Here is a 16,878-nt window from a genome sequence, read left to right on the forward strand (position 1 = left end):
GACAGACAGAGACAGTATGTGTGAGCGAGACAGACAGAGAGACAGGCAGAGACAGTATGTGTGAGAGAAACAGATAGAGACAGTATGTGTGAGCGAGACAGACAGAGAGACAGACAGAGACAGTATGTGTGAGCGAGACAGACAGAGAGACAGACAGAGACAGTATGTGTGAGCGAGACAGACAGAGAGACAGACAGAGACAGTATGTGTGAGAGAAACAGATAGAGACAGTATGTGTGAGAGAAACAGATAGACAGACAGAGACAGTATGTGTGAGAGAAACAGACAGAGACAGTATGTGTGAGAGAAACAGATAGAGACAGTATGTGTGAGAGAAACAGTTAGAGACAGACAGAGACATTATGTGTGAGAGAAACAGTTAGAGACAGACAGAGACACTATGTGTGAGAGATACAGATAGACAGACAGAGACACTATGTGTGAAAGAAACAGATAGAGACAGACAGAGACAGACAGAGACACTATGTGCGAGAGAAACAGATAGAGACAGACAGAGACAGTATGCGTGAGAGAAACGGATAGAGACAGACAGAGACAGACAGACAGTATGTGTGAGAGAAACAGTTAGAGACAGACAGACAGAGACACTATGTGTGAGAGAAACAGATAGAGACAGACAGAGACACTATGTGTGAGAGAAACAGTTAGAGACAGACAGACAGAGACACTATGTGTGAGAGAAACAGATAGAGACAGACAGAGACACTATGTGTGAGAGAAACAGTTAGAGACAGACAGACAGAGACACTATGTGTGAGAGAAACAGATAGAGACAGACAGAGACACTATGTGTGAGAGAAACAGATAGAGACAGACAGAGACAGTATGCATGAGAGAAACAGATAGAGACAGACAGAGACAGTATGTGTGAGCGAGACAGACCGAGAGACAGACAGAGACAGTATGTGTGAGCGAGACAGACAGAGAGACAGACAGAGACAGTATGTGTGAGCGAGACAGACAGAGAGACAGACAGAGACAGTATGTGTGAGCGAGACGGACAGAGAGACAGACAGAGACAGTATGTTTGAGAGAAACAGATAGAGACAGTATGTGTGAGAGAAACAGATAGACAGACAGAGACAGTATGTGTGAGAGAAACAGACAGAGACAGACAGACAGAGACATTATGTGTGAGAGAAACAGACAGAGACAGTATGTGTGAGAGAAACAGATAGAGACAGTATGTGTGAGAGAAACAGTTAGAGACAGACAGAGACACTATGTGTGATAGAAACAGATAGACAGACAGAGACACTATGTGTGAGAGAAACAGATAGAGACAGACAGAGACAGTATGCGTGAGAGAAACGGATAGACAGACAAAGACAGACAGAGACAGACAGACAGTATGTGTGAGAGAAACAGTTAGAGACAGACAGACAGAGACACTATGTGTGAGAGAAACAGATAGAGACAGACAGAGACAGACAGACAGTATGTGTGAGAGAAACACACAGACAGACAGAGACAGTATGTGTGAGAGAAACAGTTAGAGACAGACAGACAGAGACACTATATGTGAGAGAAACGGATAGAGACAGACAGAGACACTATGTGTGAGAGAAACAGATAGAGACAGACAGAGACACTATGTGTGAGAGAAACAGACAGAGACAGTATGTGTGAGAGAAACAGTTAGAGACAGACAGAGACAGTTTGTGTGAGAGAAACAGACAGAGACAGTATGTGTGAGAGAAACAGATAGACAGACAGAGACAGTATGTGTGAGAGAAACAGACAGAGACATTATGTGTGGGAGAAACAGACAGAGACAGTTTGTGTGAGAGAAACAGATAGAGACAGACAGACAGTATGTGTGAGAGAAACAGATAGAGACAGACAGAGACAGTATGCGTGAGAGAAACGGATAGAGACAGACAGAGACAGTATGTGTGAGCGAGACAGACAGAGACAGGTTGTGTGAGCGAGACAGACAGAGACAGTATGTGTGAGCGAGCGAGACAGACAGAGAGACAGACAGAGACAGGTTGTGTGAGCGAGACAGACAGAGACAGAGAGACAGACAGAGAGACAGACAGAGAGATATACAGAGACGGTTTGTGTGAGAGAGAGAGACAGAGAGACAGACAGAGACAGCGAGACAGACAGAAACAGGTTGTGTGAGCGAGACAGACAGAGAGACAGAGAGACAGAGAGACAGACAGAGACAGGTTGTGTGAGAGAGACAGACAGACAGAGACAGAGAGAGAGACAGAGAGACAGACAGAGACAGGTTGTGTGAGAGAGACAGACAGACAGAGACAAACAGAGACAGAGAGACAGACAGACAGACAGAGAGACAGACAGAGAGACAGACAGAGACAGAGAGACAGACAGAGAGACAGACAGATAGACATACAGAGACAGAGAGACAGACAGAGAGACAGACTGAGAGACAGAGAGACAGACAGAGACAGAGAGACAGACAGAAACAGAGAGACAGACAGATACATAGAGACAGACAGAGACAGACAGACATACAGACAGAGAGACAGACAGATATAGAGATACAGACAGACAGAGAGACAGACAGAGACAGAGAGACACACAGAGACAGAGAGACAGACAGAGAGACAGACAGAGATAGAGAAACAGAAAGAGACAGAGAGACAGACAGAGAGACAGACAGATACAGAGAGACAGACAGAGACAGAGAGACAGACAGACAGAGACAGACAGAGAGACAGACAGAGACAGAGATTGTGTGTGTGTCGGTGTATCAAAGAGCTATCCACTCTGAGCCAGATGGATTTCTAGTTGTCTGGTTAACTCCTGTGTGATTGAAATGAGCTGAGCTGTGCTCTGGTCACAGGGCGGTTTGATCCATTTCAGCTCTAATGACGGCCAGCCGTTGGCCTGATGGAACAGATCAAGGCCTTGATCAAGGTATTATTATTATGGCCGCAGGATGGCTGGAGCACTGAGGCATGGAGAGCCCTGGAGGGCTGGGTAGTGGTGGGCCACTCCGGGGACTGTCTGCTACTCCCAGGGGAGGGGGGGGGGCTCTACTGTAGCAGACAGTCCCCGGAGGATTCCTAGGAGGATGAGGGCCTGGGGACACTGATCTGAAGTACAGTAGCTAGGCTAGCTACAGTTGAAGTCGTAAGTTTACATACACTTAGGTTGGAGTCATTAAAACTTGTTTTTCAACCACTCCACAAATTTCTTGTTAACAAACTATAGTTTTGGCAAGTCGGTTAGGACATCTACTTTGTGCATGACAAGTCATTTTTCCAACAATTGTTTACAGACAAATTATTTCACTTATAATTCACTGTATCACAATTCCAGTGGGTTAGAAGTTTACATACTCTAAGTTGACTGTGCCTTTAAACAGCTTGGAAAAATCCAGAATGATGTCATGGCTGATGATGTCAATGATGTCATGGCTTTAGAAGCTTCTGATAGGCTAATTGACATAATTTAAGTCAATTGGAGGTGTACCTGTGGATGTTTTTCAAGGCCTACCTTTAAACTCAGTGCCTCTTTGCTTGACATCATGGGAAAATCAAAAGAAATCAGCCAAGACCTTGGAAAAAAATGGTTGACCTCCACAAGTCTGGTTCATCCTTAGGAGCAATTTCCAAACGCCTGAAGGTACCACGTTCATCTGTACAAACAATAGTACACAAGTATAAACACCATGGGACCACGCAGCCGTCATGCCGCTCAGGAAGGAGACGCGTTCTGTCTCCTAGAGATGAACGTACTTTGGTGAGAAAAGTGCAAATCAATCCCAGAACAACAGCAAAGGACCTTGTGAAGATGCTGGAGGAAACATGTACAAAAGTATCTATATCCACAGTAGAACAAGTCCTATATCGACATAACCTGAAAGGCCACTCAGCAAGGAAGAAGCCACTGCTCCAAAACCGCCATAAAAAAAGCCAGACTAAGGTTTGCAACTGCACATGGGGACAAAGATTGTACTTTTTGGAGAAATGTCCTCTGGTCTGATGAAACAAAAATAGAATTGTTTGGTCATAATGACCATTGTTATGTTTGGAGGAAAAGGGGGAGGCTTGCAAGCCGAAGAACACCATCCCAACCGTGAAGCACGGGGGTGGCAGCATCATGTTGTGGGGGTGCTTTGCTGCAGGAGGGACTAGTGCACTTCACAAAATAGATGGCATCAGGAGGTAGGAAAATGATGTGGATCTATTGAATTAACATCTCAAGACATCAGTCAGGAAGTTAAAGCTTGGTCGCAAATGAGTCTTCCAAAGGGACAATGACCGCAAACATACTTCCAAAGTTGTGGCAAAATGGCTTAAGGACAACAAAGTCAAGGTATTGGAGTGGCCATCACAAAGCCCTGACCTCAATCCTATAGAACATTTGTGGGAAGAACTGAAAAAGCATGTGCAAGGAGGCCTACAAACCTGACTCTGTTACACCAGCTCTGTCAGGAGGAATGGGCCAAAATTCACCCAATTTATTGTGGGAAGCTTGTGGAAGGCTACCTGAAACATTTGACCAAAGTTCAACAATTTAAAGACAATGCTACCAAATACTAATTGAGTATATGTAAACCTCTAACCCACTGGGAATGTGATGAAAGAAATAAAAGCTGAACTAAATCATTCTCTCTACTATTATTCTGACATTTCACATTCTTAAAAAATAGTGGTGATCCTAACTGACCTAAGACAGGTCATTTTCACTAGGATTAAATGTGAGGAATTGTGAAACACAGAGTTAAATGTAGTTGGCTAAGGCGTATGTAAACTTCCGACTTCAACTGTATATAGTGATATACCTTATGTCTGGTAGGGGACAGGGCTGTGGTTTCTTACATAGTTTTCGATTGTTGACTGGTCATTAGGGTTGGATTACATGTATTTCACGAATGAGAATGTCCACATTGAAAAATAATTGGCAACGTTCAAGTCGTGGATTGAATTTCAATTCATCCCCTGAACTGTCTGAATAAAGAAATAGAATTGGCCCCAGCCCTGGTCAGTTAACTAGACCGTACATGATGTAGTAGAGATGAGTGGGCTTGTGTACAGGTACTGTAGTGACAGTATGGGGGACATGAGCGATACATTGAGATGTTGGCAGGAAGTGTGTGTGTGTCTGTGGCTTGTGGGGATGGATGCTCTCCTCCCATGAGACACACACACGCCCAGCCTGCAGCTGATCAAACCCCCTTTCATTATCACTCTTTCATCTAAGCCTGCTCTCATACAAACTCTGCATAATCTGCCTGTACGTCACATACAAACGCATACACACACACACACACACACACACACACACACACACACACACATCCAAGGACACAGTATTTCATGCTGTCTGGTGGATACAGCTCTTTAACACCCACACTCACTTTGTCTTCAACACTATCTCACACACACACACACACACACACACACACACACACACACACACACACACACACACACACACACAAGTACACTCAGCCATCAGCTGATGCTTTGTTCAGGACAACAGGACAGAGCTGGGTCAAGGAGGACTGTTCATGTGCCAGCCTAGCAGGTCAGAATAAAGCAGTGCACCACGCCACGCTCTCACTTCCTGCTTGCTGTCTGGAGGGCTCTACTCACACGCAGCCCTCTGGTGGGTGGATGGGTGTGTGTGTGTGTGTGTACTTGAATCCATGTGTGTTTGTGCTCAAGTTGATACACCTCTGCTACTCCTAGACAGTCTTTAAACTTCTTTTGAGACTGAGTGGAAATGTTCCATAAAAGTTTCCTTTAAGCTGTTTTGCTCATATCATGGAGGGTGTGAGGGTGTTTGATCCTACTCCCTCAGAGAGAGAAAGGCAGGGAGGGATGGATGGAGAGAGTAGGACAGGGAGTGAGGGAGGGAGGGAGGGAGGGAGGGAGGGAAGGAAGGAAGGAAGGAAGGAAGGAAGGAAGGAAGGAAGGAAGGAAGGAAGGAAGGGCAGGGAGTGAGGGAGAGAGAAGGGCAGGGAGGGAGGGAGGGAGGGAGGGAGGGGGAGAGAGAAGGGCAGGGAGGGAGGGAGGGCGGGAGAAGGGCAGGGAGGGAGGGAGAGAGAAGGGCAGGGAGGGAGGGGGAGAGAAGGGCAGGGATGGAGGGGGAGAGAAGGGCAGGGAGGGAGGGAGAGAGAAGGGCAGGGAGGGAGGGGGAGAGAAGGGCAGGGAGGCAGGGAGGGAGAAGGGCAGGGAGGGAGGGGGAGAGAAGGGCAGGGAGGGAGGGGGAGAGAAGGGCAGGGAGGCAGGGAGGGAGAAGGGCAGGGAGGGAGGGGGAGAGAAGGGCAGGGAGGGAGAGAGAAGGGCAGGGAGGGAGGGAGGGGTAGAGAAGGGCAGGGAGGGAGGGGTAGAGAAGGGCAGGGAGGGAGAGAGAAGGGCAGGGAGGGAGGGAGAGAGAAGAGCAGGGAGGGAGGGAGAGAGAAGGGCAGGGAGGGAGAGAGAGAGAAAGGCAGAAACAAAGCGCTTTGACAGTGTGCTGCTGTATAGATGTATTTGTTTTGGGGTTGGAGAGACGAGGGGGAAGGTGTGGTTCTTTGTACATCCGTCCGGCGTGGCCTGCTCTACTCTAATGTAGTGGCACGTCACAGTCAGTGACTTCTCTCTGCCATCCGGCGTGGCCTGCTCTACTCTCTCTGCCTAGACATCTGTGACTTCTGGAAAGATCATGGGTTCAAAGGTCACGATACCTCGTCATCAGCGATGAGAAAGGAGGAAGCGATGAACAGGAAGTGAGGGCATGAGAAGGACAGAGGTTGACCAGAGAGATTGAAAACACTTAAGAATGGAGATTCCGCTCAGCTCACTTCCTATCCTAGGTGCCCCTCTTTCCTAATCCTTTCCCGAACATCCATCCTTCCCCATCGGAAGAAACATCGGTGTGTTTTCCCCCTGGGGGACTTGGCTGAAGCAGCAGAGTCAGAACATGTGCCTTTTTTCTCTCTCAACGTCAGACTAATTAGCTAGCGATTGTCGGAAACACTGACTGATATTATTAGCCTGCCGTGTCGTTTCTAATTTGTTGAACGTCATTAGGCAGCCCAGTGAAAACAAGTCCCCACCACCAATCATTAAAAAAGGTGATTGGATACAGCCAGGAGGCCTGCCTGCCTGCCTGCCTGCCTGTTTTGAATTTGTGTGACAGGAAGTATAATTTATTCCGTGCATTTCAAATAAATTCCACTTAGTCATAGAACATGAGAGTTTCATTGAATCTCACTGGTAGTACTTCCAGATACCAACGAATATATAACTTTTCTCTGGAAACAGTGTTCTTTAACTCTTTTAGCCTTAGTGCTTAGAATTGCCAATTATATTTTCACCAACCATTTCATTTGTTTGGCTTATTTTTGAAGGTTTTAGGGTCAACTTGAGGGTAAAAAAAAAAGAAAATGCAGTATTTCCCCCATATTTAACTAAATGTTTGTGATTAATGAAATATAATAACCTATAATATTCACATTCAGGTTTTGTTTTCCTTGATAATTTATTTAAAGATTTTTTCCTGAAAATCAGATGTGTCAACAGTATTTTATATACATGTATATAATGACGTGTTGGATGTTTTATGTACAAGATGTATATTTGATTAGACTACACCTAATATAGAATAGAAGAGGCATTTGAATTTCATTTAATTTCACTGAATTCAATTATATTTCCTTTAATTAAAATTCCAATTCCAATTCTGTATCCTTGTTTACTAGTTCAATTCAAATTCAAGAATTGAATTGGAATTTGAGGCATTCTCAATTCAATTCTGAATTCAACACAATCCTGCTGTCCGCCTCCCTGTCTGCCTGCCTGTCTGCCTGCCTGTCTGTCTGGGAAATAGCTACAGTCATGACAGACAAAGCTTAGCAGTTCCCTGAGTTGGAATCTGCTATAGGCTTTTGAGGAGAGACACCCTGAGTCCACCCTCGCCCATCTCTCTACCCTCACCTCCCCCAGCTACAGTATGTTTACACAGGGCTAGTCCTCTTAATCCGACCTCCAGGATGCTCACTCAGTCAATGTCTTATCTCTCAGCAGAAAGAGTGAAAAAAAGAGGAGAGAATGCCATTTGAGATTTGAGGACACTCAGCAGCTTGGGAGATAATGTGAAGCCTTTCGTTGCTGGTTCCAGACACCCTCCATGTTTCTAAACACACAGGCTCTCTTTCTCTATTTCCCTCCTCTCTCTATCTCTCTCTCTCTCTCTCTCTCTCTCTCTCTCTCTCTCTCTCTCCATTCCATCCTCCCCCTCTCTCCCTCTACTCAACCCTAAGCCAAAGGCCTCTCCATCGATCCAATAAAACCTGAAGTCAGAACTGTGAGCTGTAAGTCATCAAATAGTTTTATCCCGGCCCTCCACTAAGTCCAGTCATTTAAAGCACATTTAGATCATCTTGGACTTTCTCTGTGCGGCTGCTCTTTCTTTCCCAAAAACTAAATCAATAGAAGTCAGATTGGGTGCAGAATGTGCTGTACAGGCTTTGCATCTAAATTCACACCCCAGTCTCCTGAATGGCAAACTGGACACAAAGTCTGCCAATTAAAGCAGACATTTAAAATTCACGTAACATTTGGGGCTGACTTACATCAAGCAATGAAATGCATCGGCGCAGACAGACATTTTTCATCCATCTCCAAGAGTAAACACAATTTGACATTTTATGCACATTTAGAAGTCAACCTTCTCAAATCAGCAAACAGCATCAAAGTGTTGATTTGGCTCTCTGATGGACACCAGCAGGTGTGGAATGGCGATTCCACAGAAGGAGGGAAAGTGGGATACGTTTTATAGTGTCCTCCTGTTGCATTTTGAGTGTTTTCAAACTGCGTCTGTGGTAATGTCTGTATTGTTAACCTCCATTATTAAAACAGGCTGCTGTTAGCATCGCCTGTCAAAGACAAAACAAGTTTGTTGTTTGACATAACCATTTAGGATAATTATCATCAACTACATTGTGTGTTGAATTGTCCTTGCTTTGACATTCATTTTCTGTGTCTGGTTGACGGGCTGCCAACACACATTAACATTGCTACGTGGTGTTTCAATGTAATAACTGTCTTTGAATTGGCTTGACAGAACTCTGATAAGATGTTTATTTTTCTTATTGATTGATTTATTTTCCTTTGTTATTCCCCACAAACCCTACCACCCCTCCCCCAATTGGAGTAAACTATTAAACAATAACACTTAGGCTTCTTCCTTCAGTTTATACATACTATTCACATTTTACAGACAATCTATTTTACAATAGTTCTATTTTATTTGTTTTTAGTCCTTCCTCTCTTTCTGATGTCCATCCAGTTTGATTTCTATTTGTAACTGTGCTATTTCACAAAGGTTCTGAGCCTATATACATTTTACAGACTCCGACACTAGACACCCCCCCTAACCCTCCCGTTTTGCGGCCGGAGTCCGCAACTTTAGGGGGGGGGGGGGGGGGGGGTACTGTCACGTCCTGACCATAGAGATCCCTTATTTTCTATGGTAGAACAGGTCAGGGTGTGACTGGGGTAGTCTAGTTTATTATTTCTATGTGGGGTTCTCTTATTGTTCTCTTATTGTTATTAGTCCCACCCTTCAGCTCCATTCAACCCCTCCCATCTATCTCTTAACACCATCCATTTTGGATTTTTAAAACCATTCTATTATCCTAGTTTCTACAGATTTTAAATTAAAGAAACATTTTTGCTAAAATTATTATTATATTAATAATCGATTAACTATGACTTTTCAAGTCACCCAGTATTGCTATTTGCAGCGTTAGTTCTATGTAAATGTTGCAATTCGTCAGCCATTCCTGGACCTGTGACCAAAAATGAGCTACATATGGACAGGACCAAAATAAATGATCTAATGACTCTGCCACCTCACAGCAAAATCTACAGGGCTGTGAAGATTGTGTCCCCCATATTAGAGGTCGACCGATTATGATTTTTCAATGCCGATACCGATTATTGGAGGACCAAAAAAAGCCGATACCGATTAATCAGCGATTTTTATTTATTTGTAATAATGACAATTACAACAATACTGAGTGAACACTTATTTTGACTTAACATCAATAAAATCAATACATCAATAAAAATACATTTAGCCTCAAATAAATAATGAAACATGTTCAATTTGGTTTAAATAATGCAAAAACAAAGTGTTGGAGAAGAAAGTAAAAGTGCAGTATGTGCCATATAAAAAAGCTAATGTTTAAGTTCCTTGCTCAGAACATGAGAACATATGAAAGCTGGTGGTTCCTTTTAACATGAGACTTCAATATTCCCAGGCAAGAAGTTTTAGGTTGTAGTTAATATAGTATTTATAGGACTATTTCTCTCTATACCATTTGTATTTCATATACCTTTGACTATTGAATGTTCTTATAGGCACTTTAGTATTGCCAGTGAAACAGTATAGCTTCCGTCCCTCTCCTCGCCCCTACCTGGGCTCGAACCAGGAACACATCGACAACAGCAACCCTCGAAGCATCGTTACTCATCGCTCCACAAAAGCCGCGGCCCTTGCAGAGCAAGGGGAACAACTACTCCAAGTCTCAAAGCGAGTGACGTCACCGATCGAAGCGCTATTAGCGCGCACCCAGCTAACTAGCTAGCCATTTCACATCGGTTACACCAGCCTAATCTCGGGAGTTGATAGGCTTGAAGTCATAAACAGCTCAATGCTTGAAGCATTGCAAAGAGCTGCTGGCAAAACGCACAAAAGTGCTGTTTGAATGAATGCTTACGAGCCTGCTGCTGCCTACCATCGCTCACTCAGACTGCTCTATCAAATATCAAATCATAGACTTAATTATAACATAATAACACACAGAAATACGAGCCTTTGGTCAGTAATATGGTCGAATCCGGAAACTATCATTTAGAAAACAAAACGTTTATTCTTTCAGTGAAATACGGAACCGTTATGTATTTTATCTAACGGGTGGCATCCCTAAGTCTAAATATTGCTGTTACATTGTACAACCTTCAATGTTATGTCAGAATTATGTAAAATTCTGGCAAATTAGTTCGCAACAAGCCAGGCGGCCCAAACTGTTGCATATACCCTGAATCTGCGTGCAATGAATGCAAGATAAGTGACACAATTTCACCTGGTTAATATTGCCTGCTAACCTGGATTTCTTTTAGCTAAATATGCAGGTTTAAAAATATATACTTCTGTGTATTAATTTTAAGAAAGGCATTGATGTTTATGGTTAGGTACAGTCGTGCAACAAGTGTGCTTTTTTCGCAAATGCGCTTTTGTTGGGGCGGCAGGGTAGCCTAGTGGTTAGAGCGTTAGAGTGTTGGACTAGTTAACTGTAAGGTTGCAAGTTCAAGTCCCCGAGCTGACAAGGTACAAATCTGTCGTTCTGCCCCTGAACAGGCAGTTAACCCACTGTTCCTAGGCCGTCATTGAAAATAAGAATTTGTTCTTAACTGACTTGCCTAGTTAAATAAAGGTAAAAAATATATATTTTTAAAAAATCCCCCGTTTGGCAAAGTTGGCTGTGACTTGTGTATTGATTTTAAGAAAGTTTATGGTACACGTTGGAGCAACGACAGTCCTTTTTCCGCGAATGCGCACCGCATCGATTATATGCAACGCAGGACAAGCTAGATAAACTAGTAATATCATCAACCATGTGTAGTTAACTAGTGATTATGAATGATTGATTGATTGTTTTTTATAAGATAAGTTTAATGCTAGCTTACCTTACCTTACCTTGGCTTCTTACTGCATTCGCGTAACAGGCAGGCTCCTCGTGGAGTGCAACGAGAGGTAGGTGGTTAGAGCGTTGGACTAGTTAACTGTAAGGTTGCAAGATTGAATCCCCGAGCTGACAAGGTACAAATCTGTCGTTCTGCCCCTGAACAAGGCAGTTAACCCACTGTTCCTAGGCCGTCATTGAAAATAAGAATTTGTTCTTAACTGACTTGCCTAGTTAAATAAAGGTAAAAAAATATTTTAAAAAAAAAAATCCCCCGTTTGGCAAAGTTGGCTGTCTTTGTTAGGAAGAAATAGTCTTCACACAGTTTGCAACGAGCCAGGCGGCCCAAAGTGTTGCATATACCCTGACTCTGTTGCAAGAAAAGTGAAACAATTTACCTAGTTAAAATAAATTAATGTTAGCAGGCAATATTAACTAAATATGCAGGTTTAAAAGTATATACTTGTGTATTGATTTTAAGAAAGTTTATGGTACACGTTGGAGCAACGACAGTCCTTTTTCCGCGAATGCGCACCGCATCGATTATATGCAACGCAGGACACGCTAGATAAACTAGTAATATCATCAACCATGTGTAGTTAACTAGTGATTATGAATGATTGATTGATTGTTTTTTATAAGATAAGTTTAATGCTAGCTAGCAACTTACCTTGGCTTCTTACTGCATTCGCGTAACAGGCAGGCTCCTCGTGGAGTGCAATGAGAGGTAGGTGGTTAGAGCATTGGACTAGTTAACTGTAAGGTTGCAAGATTGAATCCCCGAGCTGACAAGGTACAAATCTGTCATTCTGCCCCTGAACAAGGCAGTTAACCCACCGTTCCTAGGCCATCATTGAAAATAAGAATATGTTCTTAACTGACTTGCCTAGTTAACTTCTTGATGCTACCCATCTCGTTAGCGGGATTATTTTCGTCAGCAACCGCTGAATAGCATAGTCAAATAATATTACAAAAAAATATTCATATTCATGAAATCACAAGTGCCTTACTGCAAAACACAGTTTAGCCTTTTGTTAATCCACCTGTTGTCTCAGATTTTGAAATTATGCTTTACAGTGAAAGCAATCCAAGCGTTTGTGTAAATTTATCGAAAACATAACATAACATTATGTACACTAAGCATTAAGTAGCTAGGTCACGAAAATCAGAAAAGCAATCAAATTAATCGTTTTCCTTTGATGATCTTCGGATGTTTTCACTCATGAGACTCCCAGTTACACAACAAATGTTCCTTTTGTTCCATAAAGATTATTTTTATACCCAAAATACCTCCGTTTGTTTGTCGCGTTATGTTCAGAAATCAACAGGAAAGAGTGGTCACGACAACGCAGACGTATATTCCAAATAACATCCATAATGTCCACAGAAACATGTAAAACATTTTTATAATCAATCCTGAGGTTGTTTTTAAAATATATATTTGATAATATATCAACCGGGTGTGTAGGTTTTTCAGTAACACCGGGAGAAACAATGACCACTTTACTCTGTAGCGCAAAACTCACTCTGAGAGCCCCCACCTATCCACTTACGCAATGTGATCTTTCACGTTCATTTTTCTAAATAAAAGCCTGAAACCATGTATAAAGACTGTTGACACCTGAGGGACGCCATAGAAAAAGGAATCTGGTTGATATCCCTTTAAATGGAGGATAGGCATGCACAGGAACAGAGAGGTTTCAAAATAAGAGGCACTTCCTGATTGGATTTTCCTCAGGTTTTCACCTGCAATATCAGTTCTGTTATACTCACAGACAATATTTGTACAGTTTTGGAAACTTTAGAGTGTTTTCTATCCTAATCTGACAATTATATGCATATTCTAGTTTCTGGGGCTGAGAAATAGGCAGTTTGAAATGGGTACGTTTTTTAGCCAAAAACGAAAATACTGCCCCCTACACGCAAAAGGCTAAATAAAGGTGTAAAAAAAAATCGGTGTCCAAAAATACCGATTTTCAATTGTTATGAAAACTTGAAATCGTCCCTAATTAATCGGCCATTCCCCATTAATCGGTCGACCTCTACCCCATATATATATATATATATATATATATATATATATATATATATATATAACATTCTATTGGTTGCAAGAATTTTGTATAATAATTTAAATTGAAAAATTCTAAATTACAATCCAACATCGTCTTGTGTGTCAATTCATAAACCATGTGTCATGGAATCGGTACATTGAAAAAATCTTCCCAACGATTTTGCAATTGATATGGCAGAGCTGTCAATTTTTTGGTCCTTAAATGAAACTGGTAAATATTTTTATTTGTCACAATTTTCTATAACCATTTTTGGTCTTTAATAAAGCAGGTCTGACAGACAAGTTCCTTACTTTCCCCTCTTCCACTTGCCTCTTCTATTTTTGTGGTTATGCTGCAATTAGTTGGTTGTAATTTTGGATAGAGCAGACATTTCCATAAGTCTGTGTTAGCTGCATGTGTGACATAACTTCACCAGTCCTATTTAGGATATCATTAACAAAGATTATACTTTTTTTTAAATATTGAAAAATATTTGTATCAATTAGTATATTTGAGGTTAACCACAATATTTGTTGTTTTATTTGTTCTGTTTTTCAGGTGGATTAAACTGAAATTACAACCAACTTTCTAAGGCTTGTTTAAAAAATAACTATATTTTGGAGATTATTTCATTCTCAAATAACGAAAGTGAGCAGTTGTTATCTGAATAAATGGGAAAAGGCCATTCTTGAACATAGGGTGAGACATTCTTACTAATTTACTAGAGAACCATTTTGGATTTAGGTATAACTTTTGTATGACTGATGCCTTTAGTGAGAGGTCTAATGCGTTAATATTTCATATTTTCTGCCCTCCGAATTCATATTCATTATATAAATAGGCCCTTTTAATTTTGTCTGACTTGCCATTACAAATAAAATGGAACATTTTTTGTTCATATAATTTAGAAAGCAAGTCACTAGGTGTAGGCAAAACCATAAGCCAATAGGTAAACTGCGATATGACTGATGAGTTAATCAGGGTGATTTTTCCACAAATAGACAGGTGTTTTCCTTTCCATGGTAGCAAGATCGTATCTATTTTTGCTAACTTTCTATTAAAATTTATTGGAGTGAGATCATTTTTTTATTTCGGGATATGTATACCGAGTATGTCCACATTCACATACGTAGTATAGTACACTTAATCATCATTTGGCTTTAATTCAGAGAGGTTAGCAAAAGTATCTAGATTCTCTATGAGGCTGTGGAGGGATTCTAATTGTGGTTTTAAAAGAAAACATGAATCATCAGCGTAGAATGACACCTTTGTTTTTAAGCCACGAATTTTTAATCCCTTGATATTATTGTTGGATCTAATTTTAACAGCTAACATTTCGATGGCCATAATAAATAGATATGCCGATAGTGGACAACCTTGTTTTACTCCTCTTGACAGTTTAAAACTATAAGATGTATATTCCAGGAATTTATGTATAAACTCCTGTTGTACTTTATCAAAAGCCTTTTCAATGTCAGCTATGAAAACTAGGCCTGGTTTCCCCGATATTTCATAGTGTTCTATTGTTTCCAGTACTTGTCTTATATTATCTACAATGTACCGTCCATGTAAAAAAAAAATGTCTAATTAGGTTGAATAATATCTGCCAAAATATTTTTAATTCTATGTGCCAAGCATTTAGCTAGAATTTGTGCATCACAACACTGAAGTGTAAGAGGCCTCCATTTTTTTAAATGGACTGGATCTTTATATATACCACTTGGATCCTGTTTCAGTAATAATGAAATCAGACCTTCCTGTTGCGTGTCGGATAATCTACAGTTTATGTAGGCGTGGTTAAAACATACTAATAATGGTCCTCTGAGTATATCAAAAAAAGTTTGTTATACTTCCGCTGGTATGCCATCCAGCCATGGAGTTTTAACTGACATTAAGGCTTTAATTGCATCAAGAAGTTCCTCCTCTGTAATTTGGCCTTCACATGTGTCTTTCTGTACAGATGTTAATTTTACATTATTAATAGGGGGAAAATACATACAATTAGCTTCGGTTAGTGGAGATGAAACAAAAACATATTCTTAAAGTACTTTACTTCCTCTTTCAAAGTATTGTTTGGTGAATCGTGAATGAATCCATCATTTATAACAAGTTTCAATAAAACTTGTTACAAAGCATTTCTATGTTGAAGATTGAAAAATAATTTGGTGCATTTTTCCCCATATTCCATCCAGTACACTTTATTTTTATAATATATTACACTGGATCTTTCTTGAATAAGTTCCTCCATTTATTTTTGTTTTTCCTCTGACTTATTCTGTGTCTCTATGGTACAGTTTTATTGATATCTAACTGTACTGTTAATCCTTCAATTTCCTTTGTTAATATGGACTCTTTTGATCTGAATTGCTTTTGTTTTATAGATGAGTACTGAATTGCATGGCCTCTAATGGCATATTTAAAAGTGTCCCATACAATAAGGGGATTTTCTGTACCTTTGTTATGTCGGAAAAAAATCTGTTATAAATTATTTCGTCCTAGTTAAAAAATAAGTTATCATCCTGTAGGCTTTGATGACATTTCCAATATCCTCTCCCACATGGAAATTCTGTAAGAGTAATATATAAGCCAATTATGTGATGGTCCGACCGCATTCTGTACCCTATCAACACTTTAACTTTTGGTGCCAGAGAAAATAACATAAGAAAGTAATGAAGACGACTAGCTTGATTAAGCCTCCGCCATGTATATCTCACTAGGTCAGGGTATTTAAGTCTCCATATATCCACTAATTCCAATATATCTTTGACATTCATGATTTCCTTAAGTGCCTGAGGGTGATAGTTTTTCAGTGTGATTTTGTTTACGGTCCATAGAGGTATTTAAAACTGTTTGTGAATGTCGTCCTGCTGCTCGGCTGGGGAGACATAGTGGCTGTTGTTCATGACGCTTTAACTGACTTTATTTTTGATCTGTCTTTGGCAGGCTGCCAGAGGCTGTTCCCACACTGTCTATCTCCACTGTCACTCAACATCAACCAGCGAATCAACGGCCTCGCTGAGACGCTATCGGAGCCATGGGTGAGGCTAAGGTCCTGATGTTGCTTCTTCTGATTGGTTGGGAGAAGTCGTTGAGTCTCAACTGGAACCCAATACCACGCAAGACCGTCAGATATCATGGTGAGTG

At 41.2% G+C, this 16,878-nt stretch overlaps 1 protein-coding gene across 3 annotated transcripts in view; it reads left to right on the plus strand.

Moving 5' to 3' along the window:
* Nucleotides 1-16,878, plus strand: part of LOC110536240 (semaphorin-4C) — a 128,277-nt gene that overhangs the window by 74,986 nt on the left and 36,413 nt on the right. For all 3 annotated transcript variants that reach the window (XM_021621911.2, XM_021621909.2, XM_021621910.2), the window contains exon 2: nt 16,678-16,871. In XM_021621911.2, the coding sequence (XP_021477586.1) occupies nt 16,769-16,871 (103 nt within the window). In that variant the 5' untranslated portion in view covers nt 16,678-16,768. The remainder of the gene's footprint in view (nt 1-16,677; nt 16,872-16,878) is intronic.

The sequence above is a fragment of the Oncorhynchus mykiss genome, chromosome 11, assembly GCF_013265735.2.
Source record: "Oncorhynchus mykiss isolate Arlee chromosome 11, USDA_OmykA_1.1, whole genome shotgun sequence".
Classification (NCBI taxonomy): Eukaryota; Metazoa; Chordata; class Actinopteri; order Salmoniformes; family Salmonidae; genus Oncorhynchus; species Oncorhynchus mykiss.